This window comes from Choristoneura fumiferana, chromosome Z (assembly GCF_025370935.1).
Source record: "Choristoneura fumiferana chromosome Z, NRCan_CFum_1, whole genome shotgun sequence".
Classification (NCBI taxonomy): domain Eukaryota; kingdom Metazoa; phylum Arthropoda; class Insecta; order Lepidoptera; family Tortricidae; genus Choristoneura; species Choristoneura fumiferana.
The window spans coordinates 40,144,841-40,165,460 of record NC_133472.1 but is presented as its reverse complement, the minus strand read 5'-3'; the positions used below and the strand labels follow the sequence as shown (position 1 = coordinate 40,165,460).

Below are 20,620 nucleotides of genomic sequence, written 5' to 3'. Positions count from 1 at the left end.
ATGTAAAAACCTTCCAGCGGAACTTACCATCGGGTATGACAGTAATGCCGTAGCACGCCTGATGCACGCAGATGTTGCAGGAGTCGCAGAAGACCATTTCGTTGCCGTCCTCCGAGTCCGGCGAGCGGCAGACGTCACAGATCACGTTCTCGTCGTACTCTATACCGAGACCCTCCTCCGACTTCATGATGGCTTGGATCTTGTCCCACGTCCGCACCTGGAGAGTTCGCGGCATTAAAAACTCGTACGGCTCAACACACACAAATAAGACAATCGGGTAGTGTCCTGGTAAAAAAAATATACACAGTTAGATTATAAAATAGTTTTCTTTCACTTTTCATGCTCTAAAAGTAGGTCAATATAGCCTTACGATTACGAGGTGGGAGTAAAGCGAGTACTTTAGTCCTTAGGGATTAAAAGATTTTTTTTTTATTTACTTCGAGTGACAGATAAACTCAAACAGACAGTACTTGCTTAGTTTTTGGCATAAAATAGGATTGTGTGTGGACCATTTTCATTACGAAAATGTTATGTTCTTAGTCTACGTGGTCTTAGTTCTAAGCTTTTTCCACATGGAAGGTGGCGCCATTCCATTTATTCCACTTTGTGTGTGGGCCATTTCGCCGATGCGATTTTGTTATATCTGTGTCTGGCTGGCAAAAAATACTTACCGCGAAAACTTTGAAATTGTTGTAGTGTAAATCATAAACGATGAATGACTATTAAAGGGATAAGTTCGCCTTTGTGCATATATTTCATTGTTTGTCATCTGTGTTTGTTTACATACATACATACATACTATTCCTTTCTCGCCATCGACGTGAAAAATAGAGTTTTGACCTCGATAGTCTCGATAGTCAATATAAACCCTCGGATAAATAGACACCCTCGCTAAAGCTCGGGTGGCTAACCACCTCGGGTATATATTGGCTTATTTTAGTCCCTCGATAAAAGATATACCTACTATTAGACAAGTTTTATTTTTCTTAGTCAATCAGACAAATTTTTGCTGACTGCACTTGCATTGTCATCCAACTTACATTATGTATTCCAAGTTTCAAGTCAACTCGACTTCTACGAGTATAAATAATTGGGTCAAATCTCAAAAACAACAACAAACAAGGCAAATTATGAAGCTTGTAAAAATGACAAAGAGAATGCGCGTCGTACGGGACAAGTGACGTCAAATAAAAAATGTACTGAGGCGTGACGTAACACAAAACTTTAACGGACTATATATTCATTTTAAAATATTTTATTAAGTAACTATTACAAAGTTATGTTTCATCAGTCAGACAGATTGTAGTGACCAAACATCCCCTAAACACAAAGATTATTCAGCCGGGAGTATGAGCGCAAGAGATTAGGAAGGTAAGTCGTCTGCAGTGGCCAGTATGTAAGTGCGAAAGCGATGCCACAAACATAATTTAATTGTGGTTTATTTTTTTTGGTTATATATTAATCGATTTTACTGGCCTAATATAAAAAAAAAGTTGCAGAAAACATGCCAAACGGCCACAAAGCTAAGCTAAGCTAAGCTTGTAAGGTTGCATGTAAGTGAAAATAAGTTATGTCAGATCGCTCTGCGCTCCACCACGACCACTCTGGCACGAAATTATTTAAATTTACTAAGAAATAAAAAAATGTGGCCCCATACAAAAAACTCTACTCCGTCACATTTTTTTTGAGGACGAAAACGACAAAACGAAAAGAATTTTGACCCAGCCAGATTTTTTCAGGACAGCCTATCAATCTAGTTGCGAATACTTTCTAATGAGATCACGTCTTCAGAATCGCCCGGCTTAGGAACCTACCACCTTTACGAGCGGCAACCACCTGTGGCACGAACTAACGAACGCGCGGCAACGCAACGCGTCGCATCGCGTCAACGTTACCCAATCAAATACTGACTTAAACCGTCGATAGCCAGTAACGGGCCCTAGAAATATCGATTCCTGTATCTCCCACAGCCTAGGTACAAAGTGCATCGTACATAGGGTCCCAGGTCGTACATAGCGGTAATGAAATGACCTAAATAACCCAGCCAGCTCTAGAATCGATAAAGCACCGGATATTGTGATTTGCGTGCGGATGTTGAAAACTTGTTACAGTAAACCTTAGAGTTAAATAATATAAATTAGTATTTTATTTTACTGCTACTTGTACAGTCAACTGCAACAATGTCGATACGGCGAAAGTTACTATGAAGTATAACAATGTCTGTGAGATTAATATTATGTATTGAGCTTTCTTTCAATTTGGCCAAATAGTTAATTACCAGGTAGTTTTTGTATCAAAGAAATGAGTCGTTTGTGGAAGTTAGAAAAAATAAACGTATATCTTTATACAAGTTTTTATGTGGGCTATATTTGAAAAGTCATTCTATCTTCATTTTTAACCGACTTCAAAACAGGAGGAGGTTATCAATTCGGCTGTATGTTTGTTACCACAGAACTCCAGTCATTAATGAACCGAATAGAATTTTTTTTTTGCGTTCGTCAAGGTATGTCTCCAATTAAGTCCCACAAGCACCAAGTCAGGATCTGATGATTGGATCTTAAGGAAATCGAGGGAACTCTTCAAATGTTGTAGGGACACCTATAGTAAATTCGATATAAATTTAGTAGTAACTCGTGCATTTGCTCTTGAAAATCATCATTTGGTGAAGTGGAACTGATGATGCAGACCACAGTTGACCATCGGAGCTACTACTCAATTACAAGTATTTCACGGGTTGAATTTTAATTACTTTGACACAGTTGCTAAGCAACTTATGCTCCTCGTAATGTATATGGTAAAACGGGTGGTGAAGCCCCAAGACTCCTCAATAATGAACGTCTCAGCATCGGAAAAAGCAATCTTTCGTAAAAGGTGACGAGCAGTTGATATTAAACTATTGTATCTTAGATCGTGAAAAAAAATTGCAGTCTAAAAAAAAACATGAAAATAATGTAAATTGCGTAACAATACAATAATCTGGTAGTGACATCCTGGTAGTCCGGCCAGGATCGTCTCCGCATGACGGAACTCTTCAACGGTTAATGGCATCGACTTGAAATTTGGTATGGAAATGTAGTTTAGGTGACAATGCAAGTACAGTCAATAAAAAGTACAGTTAGAAAAAAAGATTGTACTAAAAATGAAATTTATACCAAAAACTTATTTGCGCTATATTTTCAGCGTCTATGGCCAGCAGAATGTATCTGGGGCTGTTGAATATTATTTCATCAAAAATCTCGTATCTCAAATAGATACATCAACAAATTATAAAGAAGAAGAGCTTTTCTAACCGACTTCAAAAAAGGAGGATGTTCTCAATTCGAGTGTCTTTTAATAGTATAATGTAGTGACCATATTCCACAATATAAGAGTATTTTAAAAAAATCAGCCATTACAAAACTAAAGAAGGGAGGCCGTTTACCCAACTTAGTCGGTATACATATTGGCGTTCAAAGTACATATGTAAGGGTTAACGGATGCGGATGCGGAGGTGAAAGTGGATGTGGAAAAAATAGTAGTTTATGCTTTATTCAACTCAAAAATCTCTAAAATTTAAATAAAAACTGCCAAATCTCACTTGTTTTCGGCGTCATCGTGCATATGACTTAAATAAACAATTACTTTGTACAAAATCACTTTAAAAATAGAAAAATAGAAAAAAAAGATGGCAACAACAGAACTAATAATATATCTAGCGGGCCCATACCTTGAAATCCCCTGAAATGTCACTTTGACAATGACGAAACTTTGTTTACATTTTTTCCGTAGGATTAAAAATCCGGGTTTAACTATCATATCATAATGTACTATTTAATGGTATGGTTTATACCAATCCAATTTATATAAAGTGTAAACAAACCAATTTAATCAAAATTCTTGTATGAACACCCAGTGGATCGCATCAATAACACATTCATCTGTAATTCATGTCTTTTATTTAACTAGACTTATAATTACTTTTATTTTTTCAAAAAATCACCTGGTTTAAATATTTAATTTTCATTTGAAAAATCTTCGTCAAAATCTGACGTTATTTCTTGAATGAAACATGTGTATAATCTGTAGCAGCCTAGACTAGCGTAGACTAGAGATGGTAGAAAATTGGACTTTTAAAAATCGACTAATGCTCGATTTAATAAGCAACTTTTATTTACTTACGTAAAAAATAATAGTACATTACTGCAGAGGCCATGAAGTAAGGGATTGATGGACGAGTTTGGGGTAGACGGCCGAGTCGTAGACGAGGCCGGATAAAACAAGTCCAGCAATCCCTGTTCTGGCCGAGGATTGTATAGTGCTTTTCTCAAACAATGTGAGGAAATATTAAAATGAAAATAACTACTAGGTAATCAAGTAAACAATAGTTTATTATGAAAAAAGTAAGTAGGTACACTAATTAATATTGAATGTAATATTAGACATATTCGGACAGTTTTTAAAAGTGAAATGTATCGTTTTTCCTGGCACATTAATGGTATTTTTCTGGATTGATGATGTTGGATTACTCGGTGGTGGTGGTGGTGAACCCTCTTGAGAGGCTAGTGGCTGAGGGTTATTTACTTCTTCGCTCTGGCGGGAAGTGGATGACTGGGGGCTATTTATTTGTATTCCCTGGTGGGAAGTAGATGGCTGAGAACTTAATAACGAGGTAGTGGATGATTTCAATTGAATACTATTGTTTATTTGTTTTGATATGCAACTTTTGTTTTCAATAGAATCTTCGATATAACCCTCGGCCACTTGATCAGAACGCCATCCACCATGTCTTTTAAGGGTCATCAGATTTGCCCCAGAATCTGCAAGAAGAGTTGCAGAAGACCTCCGGAAGCAATGACCCGTATAGGAGTCAATATTAGGCAAATTTAAAAAAGTTGCGATCGCCCTGGGCATCAATGCAATGGTGTGTCGTCCAATTGGTTGCCTAGTACACTTTCCATTTTTGTAATTAAGGAAAAATCGATCGGTCTTGGTGTCCACAGGGCGAAGAGCTTCGTATTTTTGTACTACCGTCAAATGTTCATCTCTGACAACAAACATGCGATCTATTTTTGTTTTAGTGTCACGTAGTTTCACAAGGATCATATTATTATGATGCTCGACGTCATTTATACTGATGTTGGTCAGTTCTAAACACCTACAGGCACCATTTATGCCTAATACTAGAGCAACCTGAAATCAATACTCAAATGTTAATTAAACGTTTATCGACAAGTCGAGAATTATATATTTTAAAGTGACATAAATTACGCAATAAGATTACCTTGATTGCCAAAAAACGATCATCGGGAGCTTCCAACAAGAATTTTAATATATTTTCACCAGTAAATACTTGAGATTTCTTGCTTTTATATCCAGCAGACTGCCGCTTCAACAGCGAGTTCAGGTTCTTGTATTCTTTAATATTGATTCCGTGTTTCAGTTGTACGGTACATCTAAGCATAGAATACATAGCCCACAGTGTTGAGGGCTTTTTGCTTTTTGCAGCTTGGCTAAAATATGCGAGAAACACATTCTCTGAAAACGAGCTAGTCTTGGTTTCTTTTCTCCAGTTCATGAATGCGTCGTAAATTTTCATGTATAATTCCTTGCTTTTATGCGGTAGCATATTTTCCATAGCTAAGTTGACCTCCTCTCTTAAATTAGGCGGAGTACAGTCCATAACTTCCCCATCACTCTCGTCGCTTGAAGTCATTTTTATTTTTGTTGAAATTACAATGTGAATGAACGAGAAAGAAAAAACATTTAATTTACCGCCTTTTATATTTTTTAAACTTGCCATTTGAACAAGCTGTTCGAGCACCATGTTTAACCGCAAAAAATATAGAACCATAGACCCCTTTTTTTTTAATGTTAGTTGCGACATTAAAAAAAAAGGAGTCTATCACCGTAGTTCCAAACCGATTTGAATGCGGTTACTTACAGAGTCTAGTGGTGGTTGGCTGTTTGTATTTTTTTCTTTTGTCAGTTTAATGTTAGTAAGCCAATTTAAAAAGTTAGAGCAGCGGACAATAATGGGTTTTCATACATACTTCATGGCCTAGGCCAAGAAGTTATGTAGGGAGGTGGTAGGGAGCCATAAATGAGAAACTTCATGTCTCCATTTTGTGACATTAACGCATACATTTCCGAGCATGTTTGAGAAAAAATAGTTACTGCTTTTATAATGGAACAAACAGCGTTTGGAATTAAATCAAGTATTGTAAATAATAAAATAGATAAAAATACTTTGATCCATTTTGGTAAATGGCATCTGTAAACAAAGACTTTCATAAAGTGGATTGATATAAACCATAACACAAGTCTATCACTGCCAGCGATACAGACTACTTTCGCGCGTCAGAGCCACAATGGATATTTTTCAAGCGACAAGGGCAGCGTCGCCTAGCAACCGGATAAAAGCTTTTGGTACATAATGACAACACCTACACGTTCATTTTAACTGTCTCAACAATGTCCCTTTTGTACTTGAAGGGTTGTGACTTTTGACGCTGATTCTAATGACGTGGTAACTTGGGTGCGCCGATACTTTTAGTTTTAACCCCCAATCTATCTGTACACCGAATTTCATCTAAATCGGTTCGGCGGTTTAGACGTAATGAGGTAACAAACAAACAGACTTACAAACTTTCGCATTTATAATATTAGTGAGATAAGATTTTATGTATAAGATATTATATAAATTCCACCAGTTCGCCCTATTCCTTGTACAGTCAGCATCAAAAGTAGCTATACACTTTCGTACTTTGTCGTTTTACAGCCTTGTACTAAACGCCATGCAAGATTGTCAATGTGTCAATGCGAGAGAATAAAAAAGTGATCCGCTATCCGTGATGACTGTACCGGTGCCTAGAATAGCCAGACCGCCTAAGCGGGATTATATCGACCTACATCGACCGGCCGACTGACCCGCTTTCGAAATACGTTACCCGCAGGCTCCCGATGAACCTTCAAAACTATTTTATCTAGAATAATATCAAGTTATTGGCAAAAAAGTGTTCCGACTGCGGCAGATTTTTTTGTGTTTTGAACGCTAATTAATTAATTATTACCCAGTCCACTTAGCTTAGAAATACATAATAGTACATTAACGGTCAGGCTTGCAAGTAGGCAATTGTAGTTCCGGCCGAGGCGGATAGTGCTGTTCACAATAATCTAAAACGGAATCAACAAATGAGGAGTATTGAGTACCTAACCTATCAAAAAAAACGCCACCTTTTTTTTTCAATGACACTTAATGAGTGCTATTTTTTTTTAATTTGTTGTTTATAAAGCGTTGGGCCTTAATTTTTTCTTGTCTTCCTTCCTCATCAGTTCCACTTCACCAAATGGTGATTTCTGAGAGCAAATGTATCTTAGGTGTCCTTACAATATTAGAAGAGTTCCCTCAATTTTCTAAGGATCCACTGATCAGATCCTGACTTGGTGACAACGGGACCTTATTGAAAGTATTCTCATCAAGGAACAATATAACTTCCTCTTTATTGAAGTCTGTTAATTATTATCTTCAATTAAAACAATGTTGACAAATGTAATCTATACTTAATATTTGTGTTTGTGTGTTTGTCCGTCTTTCACACCATAAATGAGCGACGGATCGACGTGATTTTTGGCATAGAGATAGTTTATGGGCCCGAGAGTGACATAGGCTACTTTTTATCCCGGAAAAATGCAGTTCCCGAGGGAACAGCGCGCGAAAACCGAATACCACGCGGGCGGAGCCGCGGGTAAAAGCTAGTGTCTTATATTACCTACATGTTTGATCGATCAGATAATTAGTTTATTTTTAATCTAATGGTCCCTGCTAATAACAGTTAAATCAAAGTAGTCCCTGGTCAAAAAAACTGTTGAGAAGCACTGATACGAACGTTACGTTATTAACTTATTATGAACGTGCAGTTAGTCCCTATAAGGAAACAGCTGCGATCCCTTTTTCGCTTTTATTTCTTTACAGATTACATCTTCACTTTTAACGCATCTAGCCATCTAGTGCTAAAAGCTGCGGCAGTTCCAAGGTTTCTCACTATGAACGCTGCAATTAAAGTACTGGGCGGAAGTTAAGTATTTAGAAGGTTATAATAATAATATGCTTTTCAGGAACTGAACGAAGTTCGAAGAAAAATTCCTGTCGTAAGTTGGAGAAAAATGCAGACAGTGAAAGGCGCGGCCACATGCAAATCGCTCGACGCTCGTTTCCAACGTCAAATCTGGTCACGTGACATATAGCGATAAAGCCACTTAAAGCTGAAAATGTTGAGCTCTTCAATTTCGGCAAAAAACCCTGTTTTTTTTTGTCATTCACTCCAATTTCTTTTATTTGTACCACTGGCACGACTGTTACTAAATGAGATTATGAAATCAGCTTCCAAGACCAAGATCATTCCTGCAGGCAGCCATCTTGTCGCTGCTGCTCGACGCGGCGACTTGACGCTACTTTTCGAGTCGCGGGAAATTCAAAATCACATTCAAAATTGGGTCACGTGACCAGATTTAGCGCTGCAAACGAGCGACGAGCGACTGCATGTGGCCGCACCCTAATGCTTTAAATTGAGTTGGTACCACTTTGTTTTCATGTAAGTATGATGACTTGATGATCTTAAAGGAAGACCAAGGCTGACAGTATGCTGATATTTTATTTACATAGATATTTTATTTTGAAACGTCATGAATAAATATTTTATTTATTTCTGTCTTATAACAATCAATAGTGACGGCAATTTCCCTTGTTCACGGTACATAAAGCCAGGGATACACTATGGGTCAAATGTCATGCGACGTGTGCAGCCAGCGACTCGGGTGAAGTGGCGCGACCTTGCCGGACTTCGCTTGACATGCCTGGCAACGTCGCGCGACACGTCTATCTAACGACGTCGGGTGTCAGGCGAAATCGACCGGCTTCGCTGGACATGTCGCCGGCACATGTCGTGAGACATTTATCCCCTAGTGTATTCCTGGCTTAAGTCGGCGGGATTTCACGCTTCTATAAAGGATCGAAGCGACATCATCCATAGTCAGGTCTTCGCACACTTTAACAGCTCAACAGCCTCTCGACTCCTTATCTTATGTCGTATTTCCTAACAGTGCAATTTTCATTTTGTAAAGGTAGTATACGACGCGTGTTCTACACGTCGACTACGCGTCTCCACTTAAGGTCAACTCGCACCCATTTACCACGCGTAGCCATACGTCGGTCCCGCGGCGACTAGGCGCTTGCGGATGGCGGGCAACCCGCCATATTCAACCAAGAACTATAATAATATGAAGACGAGCTGACACAGTTTACTACGCATTGCCCACTCATTGACACCACATTGTCCACTAGTGACCATTTGGGGTGGATTACGTAGTTGACTACTCAACCAAAAGTATGAGTTGAGTTTGTGCGGCAGTGGTCTTTTACCGGGTTAATAGAGTGGAAAACGAGCCTGCGAGACATCTGATGGATAACCTTACCAACAAGAAGTTGGAAGCCTCCTTTGTCACTTCAAAGTTCGATATCTCAAAAACGGCTTAACCCATTTTTATGAGACATGTCTAAGAACTATCGGTACTCGCACATTATTGGTGGAAACGCTGCTTTAGAAAGTGTCTGAACTGTACATTCGGCAGTTGTTCTTACTCGAAAATACAAAATGAAACATAGATACACAGAAAAACCAGAAAAAGAGACCAGCGCTGGGAATCGGACCCAGGGCCTCAGCATTCCGTGCTGCGTGCTATACCGCTACACCACCACTGGACAGGAGTACAGACACGAATTTTCCCTATGCACCACATATCTCAGCTTGTTTGTTTCTTATTTAGTCACTTAAGCAGCGAAACCGTACAAGTAATAAAATTTGGAATTGAAATAAAAAATACAAAAACACTCCAAAAACCAATCTTAAGTTGTTCTTACTGTTGTATTGTTCACGCGAGGAGTTAGGAGGTTAAGTACTAACCTCCAGTTCCTCGATAACTTTCTCGAGCTGGTCCTCGGTAACGGCGCCCACGCCTGCCCTAGCGCGCTCAGCATTCAACAGCTTCAGCCACGCAGTGTCGGTGGCGTCAAGGTCGTACGCGCAGGCGGCTTCGGCGCGAGCCAGCGTCGTCGTTATCAGGTGCTTGTCGGGGGAGTACGTCGCGTCGCGGTTCAAGTGTATGTACTTGTCTTTAGGCCTGCGGAAGGAAGGAGCCTTTACTCAAAAATGTCCGTAAGTCTACATTATTCCTTATATATCAGAATGCTAAGTGCATAGTATATGGTCAGCGAGAAATTAAAAAGTTAAAAACATTGCAGGCGCGCTAGCTCGACAATAATTTATTATTGTCGAGTCGCAAACTTTTAATAAAATGAAAATAGCCATGGAAATGTTGGCACAAACCGTATACAGCCAACTCAAATGGCTGCTATCAGTTATTTTGTTGGAACTCCAGACTTTTTTTATTAAATCTGAAACAGCTAGGGGTTTTTTCGGTGGAAAAATACACCTGCAGTTTTTTTGTCACTCCCAACTGATTGACAGATATTGGTGCTGGTACTGATGAAACCAAATAAATGGGTCAATCGGCTTTTTAGTCTACCTTGTTGCCATGGCAACGTCTCCTGAGTTACTTATATTAAAATCATGATTTTTTGGGATACAAAACCACTAAAAGTTTATTAGGAATTGTGGCAATTTAAGGCAATTCCTTCATGGCTCATCTCTGAAGCATGCTATTAAGTATATATTTTTTTTCCAACAAAGTGTATCACTGATGTCTCTTGAGTTACGGGACAGAACAACACACTAAAAAGTCGATTCACCAAAATATACTCAGCGACATAAAACTTGCCCCACTCTTTATACAAAATTACCTGTCACATACATTTGGGGGGCAGATTTTTTGGCGCTCAGTCTATTGCTCTTTGGTGCGCTTTGTGGTACAGGGAAGAGTGACAGACTCCGTTTAATCTTCCACAAAGTGTTCCCTTACTTAAATAGAGAGAGAGAGATGGAGAAGTCTCTAAAAAGCCGTAACCAATCTACAAGACAATCCATTAACACTATCACTCCGTCATGTACGACTAAGAAGAAGAATATCCTTCTTTACAACTCACAGTTTGAACTCCTGGAAGTCTGGCGGCTTCGGATTCTCGGTGATCCGGACCTTGGGCGCAGGCAGCGAGTCCGGGTTGACGGGCACCTGCACCCCCCGCTCCCAGTCCTGCTTCCAAGTGTCCGTAATCACCCAGTACTCGGACGCCGTCAACGGCTCTGAATCCGGCAGCTTCATGGCGCTGATAAGGTCCTTCCTGAAAACCGGATGGATTGCTATTAGAATTATATTTTTTTTTATCGAAAATGTAAGATCCTATCCCATCTTAAAAACCTTTGAATCTCTACGCATTGCACCGTATCATACCATGACCGTAACAGCAACGTGTCATTCAAATAGTAGATTGTACAACAAGAGCATAAAACGAGCCATTTTACCCAAGACGTTCATATAGCCACCCGAGCCGGTACGGCAAGGGTGGATAGACACGTCGAGGGAAAAATGGGTTTAATGCTCGCGTTTTACACACTGCTTTTCACTTAGATTGCGAGGAAATTAAATAGGAACAGTGGAAATAATTGTTCACTTACTATGTACCTTTTATTTTTCATGCATTATTATACAGTTATCTATATTGATTTTAAGTTTTATTAAAAAATAATGGGAAGAAACTTTTTTGTTTGTGGCCGTTACCACCTGCAGGGCTACTACGAAACTCGAAACTCGAAGTTCGTGTCGTGCGGTCCCTCTGACACTTATACTATTTAACATGAGAGCGATTAGCCCTGCTGATTACCTTGGTGTTAGACGAAGATTTTACTTTATGCACTAGAGCATAAGAAGTCATTATATATAAACAGGAACTTTACGAGCATGAGAAGTGAAATAGTTATTTGTGTCACAAGGGAGCAAAATGGTGTATTTACGGCGAGGGCTTAAATTGAATCCAGAATGTAGCGAAGGATTCTGCAATAGAATCCTGAGCGTAGCGAGGGATTCTAAAGTAGAATCCTAAGCGTAACGAGGGATTCAAGTATTAGCGCCCAAGATGAAAATAATTTTGCTCCCGAGTGGCTCATACAACTTTTCACATCGAGCATTAAGAAACTTGAAGAAAAAAATATCTAAATATTATTAAAGAACAACCAGCATATAAAATGGCGCGGCTTTACAAATATCAACTTCAAAAAATGGCATTTGCAATAAAACAATTAGAAAAGCCTTGAACAGAAAAGTCGCACTTTGCTCCCTCTCGTCAGGGAGGAAAAGTTACTTTTCTGAAGGAGAGGTGTGAAATATAGTGTTTGTATCGAAAAGTATGAGGCTCCGCCCACTAGCACGTTTCGTGACCAACCGTCGCCGTCGCGCGTCATGTATGCGTTTGACATTCCATTTGACACTTCGTCTGACACGTTCCTATTACGATCATGGCACGATACGCTGTAATGTTTAGGATAATCCGACAGTCGCGATATCGCGATTGAGTCATTCAAACGGCAGGTGATATAACGCGTAGAACATACGGCTGTCGGCGCAGTAAATTCACAACCAAATTAAGATGAAGTGGAGACCTGAGACTCGTGGGTTTGGGGGATCGAGGATTCGAGAGTAATGTCGTAAACTAGATTCGGCTAGAGGTTATACATAGTTAGGGTCTGTACGATTATTTGTGTTAATTAAAGACACAAAATTAACGGATCTTTGAGATTTTTGTACGTATTCAGCATTCGTTTATTTTTAGATAGGAATAGTTTATGTCGAATTGAAACCTCTTATTGGACAAGCGAAAGCCTTCAAAAGTAATTTATGTCAACATGCCAATATCCCGTGTTTTCAAAGTATCATTAGATTGATAGATTATTTTCACAAAAGCATTTTTTCATAGTAGCGAACTTATTTATTTAGCGAATACTGGTAAAATATGCAAAAAAAAAATACACGGTATGAAAAATCACTATAAAGGACAAGAACAATTAAATTTGCGATTGTGAAAAGCCGCGATGTGAAAATAAGCTACTATAAAAAAATGGTCCTGTGAAAATAATTTATCAATCCAACATTCTCTCTTTGAACTTATGGGTACGCATCCATGGAAGTGCAGTCTAGTTCTATTGGTTGAAATCAACGACCACCTCTCCCCCGGTAACGTGGATTCGACTAACGCGATTGGTCGACTTCCATGGAAGCGTACCTCAAGTGAACTATTTAAAGTCCTGGTTAGTGATAAAAGGGTATTTGACACTAAGGGGCTGTTTCACCAGCCATTGATTAGTGTTAACTGACGGTTAAATGTGATGCTGTCTCCGTCTATTCGAACAAAACAAACAGAGACGGCATCACATTTAATGGATGGTGAAACAGTCCCTAAATAAGCAAATAACAGTCCATAGGCTTGTTGATGCATAGCAACACCAGGCCCTATGTATGAGGCATCTTCCATCAATATTTTAATTGAAACAGAACGTCATAACAACCATGCAGCCTCAATACGACTACATCTCATCTCATCCGAGATTCAACCTAAAATTCGTTCAGCTACAATCTGAATTCCAACTGTTCAAAAAACAGCAAGTATTATACCTGCGTTTGAAGTTAGGAGTCGAGGGAAAAAACATCTTAAATCACATCAAAAGTTTGGTAACATTTCAATCCACTGTGTAGTACTGAAAATAAGGGACAATGTTGTAATAGGGCATAAACTAAGCGTGGTGTAAAGAACCCTAATTATCTACTTCGATCAATAGCGGCTACATTGCTTTGCTTTATCTGGACATCTCACCACAATTCAAATAGTCAGTTAATCATTCAATGTTTTATTCATAGCTTCTCAGCGTTCGTTGTCTCAAATACCTCCGATTGAAAAAACGTCAACGGCCCGACACCGATACGAAATCGATGCAAACGAACGCATCCAGCTGCTCGCATAAGGCTGCGTTTCCACCTGCGCGATGTGCGAGCCTTTCATGTCATGGACAAATAGAAACGTCATTTACCCATCCTCGCCTCGCTCAGCAAATCTCTAGTGGAAACAGCTTGGCGGAGCGAGGATAGGTAAAAAAAGCGATTGGTTCATGACAAACAAACTTCTCGCAACACATCCTCGCACATCTCTGGTGGTAATGCAGCCTAACAGTGGCCTTACTGTCTAACACCTTGGGATCTCAATCGTTTGCACCACTTCTCTCACACAGTAGAAGACAATGTTAGAAAGAGATGGTGAATTTGATCGCGAACGTCAGCGCGTTAGACAATACGGCCTCAAGCCCCTATTTAATAAAGTTACAAGTGCTACAATTCTACATAATTGACACTTTTTTGTATGAAAAACTTAGAAATTATGTAAAAGACCGTATTGTCTAAAGGCGCTGCCACATGCAGTCGCTCGTCGCTCGTTTGCAGCGATAAATCTGGTCACGTGACCCCATTTTGAATGTGTTTTTGAATTTCCCGCGACTCAAAAAAGTAGCGTCAAGTCGCCGCGTCGAGCAGCAGCGACAAGATAGCTTCTTGCAGGAATGATGAATGATCTTGGTATTGGAAGCTGATTTCTTAATCTCATTTAGTAGCAGTCGTGGTCGTGGCAGTGGTACAAATAAATTAAATTGGAGTGAATGAGAAAAAATAAGTGTTTTGCCGAAATTGAAGAGTTTTTTTTTCAACGATAAAGCTCAACATTTTCAGTTTTAACGTTATATATGTCACGTGACCAGATTTGACGTTGGAAACGAGCGTCGAGCGATTTGCATGTGGCCGCGCCTTAACGTTTCTGATACTCACGATCGTAATCAAATGACGATCGCGAGCGTCAGCAGTGCTACTACGAAACTCGAAACTCGAAGTTCGTGTCGTGCGGTCCCTCTGACACTTATACTATTTAATACGAGAGCGAGAGGGACGGTACGATACGAACATCGAGTTTCGTAATAGCCCTGCAGAAACGTAAGGCAATACTGCCTCAGTACCACTACCATGAGTTTACAGTGACCGTACTCGATAGCGACGGCGTAAATTATTTGTAGGGGCGCTGTACAATTCTCCATACAAATAATTTACGCCGTCTCTATCGAGTACGGTCACTGTAAACTCAAGGTAGTGGTACTAGTCACTAGTCCCCATTCGATGTAACCATCGGCATATTTGCAGACCATTAAAAAAGGAACTGAGCAAAATTGTCTATAGGTACCAGAATTACTGGAAAGGATCAATAACCAAAATGACCCAAAGCACTCGAAAATCAAATTACATTCGCAAGCGGACATTTCAAAAAGTTCAATATGTAAAATCCCTTTATGCAAATCCCTTTATGCAGTTAAAAGCCGGGTTGGGGCAAAATGTCAATCAATTTTATTGGAAATGCATCTGACAATTTGCGATTGCAACATATCGCTTTAAATCCTGGGGATAATTATTACTTATTAGTAAAGTCAACGTCATAAATAAGTTATCATTTCTGTACTTTGTCGCTTTCAGTCGTTACACAATTACGTATGGCTTTTCAAACATGACGTTAAAGTGATTGACGGTAATTAATTTCATCGCTTAATGGCGTAGATTCTTTTAAGTTTCTTTAACTTGCAATTTTAATATGTAAATCGGTGTTGTGGTTTCAAAATTTGCAAACCATTTTGCGACCACTTCCTGGCGTCCGATTGAGCTGAAACTCGGTATATTTATGCGAGTTCAGTGACAGTACGGTAATCTGGTAGTGAAATCCTGGTGGTCCAGCCAAGATTGTCTCTGAAGGCCGGACTCTTCAATGGTTAACGGCATCGATGTCGAATTTAATACGGAAACGTAGATGACAACGCAAGTACAGTCAACAAAATATACAGTCAGCAAAAAAAGGCTTTTATAAAAAATTATGTTCAACTTCGTCAGCATACAACGGAGGCTTATCTCTTTCCCGGATTAAGGGGCTGTTTCACCATCCATTGATTAGCGTTAACCATCGGTTAAATGTGATGCCGTCTCCGTCTATTTGAACAAAACAAATAGAGACGGCATCACACCTAACCGCCACTTAACACTAATCAATGGATGGTGAAACAGCCCCTAAAAGTAGCAAGTTAATCAAAGATATTGTAGATATTTATTCTTGAAAGAATTGTAAGAATCGGTTCGGTTGCTTCAAGTAAAAGCTAGCTGACTATGAAAAGTGACAAACTTTTAATTCTAATATTTGAATTTTTTATTAGTACGGTTGAGAGTTCAAAAATACCCTAACATGGCCGACATAAAACAATGTGGTAACTCAAATTCGAAAGTGCGAAACATAAGATAACAGATCTGACATTTTCCCAATCAACCTTAAATAATAAATGAAGGGTCCACAGAAAGAACATGCCTAGTCAGTCGCCTTTTTTAAAATTAAGATTTTAATCTTATAGCTCGCAAAGAACTATGACTTAACCATTGAATTAAATAATCTGAATACAATATAAAATGTTTTTTTATTTTTTTTTAATGGGAACCATATTAATTGTTTGTGATGACTAGAGAGCGGATTTGAAGTAGCGATTACAAGTTTAATATGGATAAGACTAGTACATGTAAGTATTTATTTTTATCAAAAAGGTGCGTAATAAATAGGATCTTTATTGATTTTAATTATCTATAAGATTGCATGGCGGTAAGTAAGTAATTAGATAACTGTAAGACCAATAAACAACATCTTTTTTCTATCTATCTGTCTAATCAATCACACTAGTCATATCTATATTAACCTTATAATCGTTACTACAAATCCGCTCTCTAGTGATGACCAACTTTCAAACCACTATAACTCAAAAAGTTGCTTAGGTGGTGACTAGACTCGTTCTTTCGGTAGACCCTTCAAATGTAGTATGTATGCATGTATTCATAATTATAAATAAAATAAGTCTTTATTACGAGACGCATAAGCCTTATCATACACAGCTCAAAACATTTCTAAGGATCAAATCATTAAAGAACTAAAGTTCCTGGGCGACTGAACGTTGCCCGTTGTCTCTCAAGAGATGGCGCCACTCACGCATAAAAAAAAATTCTATCTAAAATCATCTCTATTCAGCGTTTTGACGTGCATATATACAAGAATTTGGTCTTATTCTAAGTCCCTACACTCTTGGCAGAGTGGTTGTGGCCATCTGTTAGGGATCAGTAGTGAACCATCATGAGGACTTTCTAGGGGAAATTGTGTGGTTTCCCTTAGGCGACACCATTACTCATTGCAAGACAAATATATTTAATTTAGCCATGAAAACTAGATTTTAACATGGTTTTACTTCTAATATTTGTATGTTTGTTCATTACAAATTTTGCTACTTGAGTTTCCCCATTTCTAGAGATCGGATCAACTTGAAATTTGGTATGAATAATGTTGTTTGGGTGACAATGCAGGTACAGGTAGCAAAAAAAGCTTGTAAAAATTATTTCCTTTAAAACTTTCTCTTTTCAAATCTAGTTGTTTACTAATTAATTAGTTCTGATGTTACAGCGTGATGCAATAACAAACACACTCACAAACTTTCGATTCTCTAATTTGATCCCTAGATGAGTTCAAAGTGTGTAAAATAAATTCAAAAATTATACAACACACTAAAGTTAATGGATGTCTCTGACTGCCATCAAATATCTAAGTCTACCTAGCTCTTTAGCCCGTTCGCACCAGTGGTAACACTGCCAAATTAAAAATAATATGTACTATCAAATTAGAGACGGCATTATCTATAGGTCAGAGTGAACACCATGTATTTCCATCTCACTCTGACGTTTACTAACCATTAAGTTGGCAGACATTGGCCCAATATCAAATGAGTGTTCACAAATAAAGTCAGTTTCGCCCACAAAGCAAAACATACATACAGGGTTACATTCATTCATCTGTGTGAAAGAAATCTTTGTTTTAACTATTACATAATCTTTATCGAAATTTATTAACAGTATTACCACCAGTAGAATATAATATAAACACAAATAAAATAAAATTCGCTAGTGCTGTGCAATTTGAATTTAAAGAAAAAGAAATACTTGCTTTGAAACTAATATTATATCGGACAGAATTCAAAATAATTTGGCATTGCTTGCATAAAATCATTCGCATGGCAGCTTATTGGAAATATGGGACCAACATAAAAATGTTTAAACATACATCTGTTGTTCTCTATGCAACAAAACAACATGAAACAAAATTAAGATACAAAACAACTAGAAGAGTTACGAGAGTTTAGGCCTTATTGTCTAAAACACTCGGAATCACAACCGTTTTCACCACTTGTTTCATCACACGGTGGCCCAAGTTAAACGTTAGACCACTGGTTAAAACTCTACTTGACTTTTATTAAAGTCTTAACCAGTTCCCGTTAATTACTTAATATCAAATTCACACAAAAAATCTTCAAACGCTTTACGGTGTATAAAATGATACACACACAACTCTACTGCTAAGGTAATAAAGGCGAATAGATAAATTGAAGCAACATAACCGTTCATCCACTTCTGCTGTTGACCATACCATATCAAACGCATAGGTAATATAGTGTCCTGTCCTCTTAAAGAAAAAGGCGATATCTCAAAAAAAAACCATACCATGTCATCCAGAATGGTTGAAACATTCTATGCAGTCTATGCTACACAGTGGTATAAATAACTCCAAAAGTGATTTTAGTTATATATGTAAGTAATGAAGTTATAAATGTAGGTAGAGGCTGAGATGGAGGCCCACTCGCTAAATCCGGAATGTATGTATAGGTAGACAAAATAAGAAAGGCCCTATAAGCATATTATGCTTGTAGTAGTGCACAGAATTGATAAGAAACTTGTCATTTTTCTAATTTAGAGTGTCAACTTGTTTATGCACACACATTACTACTACATACATAAGGGGCTTTTCTTAGGTTTTATACCCATAAGTTTTTACCAGCCCTGAATTCAATAATTAATATTAAAGATACAGACCAAGATATACTCAGCGGCACAAAATTTGGCCCACTCTCCATACAAAATTGGCTATTACTGCATACATTTGAGGGCCCGGGAGCTGGCGCTGCCAAGAGTGCAGCCAGCGGTATCGGCAATTTTTGAAAAAATATTAGTTTTTCTTTTACAAATATACAATTTTACTCGCAAATGTGATGAAAAACATTGTGTGTTGCACGGGCGGTGCTAGAATTATGAACATCGACTCATTAAAGCCCTCAGTCTTCGACTTCGGGCTTCTAATAGACTCTCGTTCGTAATTCCTTATTTACCGCCCTTAGACACAATGTACTATTACTATGATGAGACTAGGAATTTGCAATCAGAATCTTACGGGTGCACTTCCTTAGAAATGGAAGAAGAACTGCAGCATTGGACCACTTATTTGAGGTACCTTTTTTTCAGATCCATAAATTTTGTGTCTGCTACGGTCTGCTTTTAGAGAAACTTCCAATGATCCCCCTAAACTTTAGAAATCATAAATGCCTTCAACTACTTTCCCACGCCTGGTCTAATTAGAAACTTTTTGAACATCAACTGATCAATTGTGTGCTATTAAAATGTTAAGGATCAAGTTTTACACAGATAAACTTTACACTACCATTTATATATGGACAATGTATTGAATGCTTAGATTTTTAAACTCTATTTGTATATGTGTAAGCATGGTCAGAAATATTTGAACACAGCTCTATTGACAAGCACTTTAGTGCGTGTTCTATTATCTTGAGCATCCAGGCTGCTTTGAGGTATTTGACATATGACTGTTCTATAATTTATTTCTTTCTTTCTTTGATTATTTATTTCTTTGTGTTACTAACCCTTTTAAAGAAGATTATGTATTATTAACAATCTATAGACCCTGAATAAATATTTATTATTATTATAATAAATGTAAATAGTATCTCAAAATTTTTTGTGCTAATTTGCATTTTTATTACTCCCTTTGTTGACTGTACTTGATAAAGGCATTGCCATCAGAGCTCTGTCAAGGACCAATTTTCAAATCAATCAGCCCTTTGGAAGTGTTTATATTAAATTGTTTTAGTTGCTTACAAGTGATGCTAAAAATAAACAAAATGTTACTTTATACAAAGCATTAGATGTTGAATGTGGTATATAATTAAATTAAGATCAAGATAATGTAATAGTAGTTGAGATTAAATTTCACCTTTAAACCTGTTTTGTCATTTTTTTTTATTATTATCATGTATCAATACAAAAAAATATCATATAACAATATATGTTTTTTGGCTACCAGAGCAATAAACACATATCTATTCTCCTAAACAGTGCATTTGAGTAAAAAAACAGTAGAAAACAGAGAAAACAAATATTGATGAAGTTAAGCTACTAAGATTTTAAAAATGTCATTTTTAGACCCTGGTTCCCATGCCAGCATTCTAGTCTCAACAGTCTCAGGTAGTACATCTGTACACATTATCTGTACAATATTAGTTTTATGCATAGATTTCCTGTGTGCCTGAGACACGTTAACAAAAGCCTCTTCCAACTGTCGCCATTTCACTCTATTACTGGGCACTGTATACAACCTAAAGTGGCTTTAATGTCAACAAACCACCATCAATCTCACACTTTTGTATATTATGTTGCAGATTTATTGCATATATCACAAATCACATTATGG

General features: G+C 38.0%; 1 protein-coding gene across 2 annotated transcripts in view; it reads right to left on the bottom strand.

The window, feature by feature from the left end:
* Positions 1 to 20,620, bottom strand: part of rno (PHD finger protein rhinoceros) — a 43,146-nt gene that overhangs the window by 19,507 nt on the left and 3,019 nt on the right. For both annotated transcript variants that reach the window (XM_074099946.1, XM_074099956.1), the window contains exons 3-5: positions 11,078 to 11,272; positions 9,939 to 10,155; positions 28 to 217 (exon numbers count right to left, since the gene is read on the bottom strand). In XM_074099946.1, coding sequence (XP_073956047.1) covers positions 28 to 217; positions 9,939 to 10,155; positions 11,078 to 11,272 — 602 coding nt within the window. The remainder of the gene's footprint in view (positions 1 to 27; positions 218 to 9,938; positions 10,156 to 11,077; positions 11,273 to 20,620) is intronic.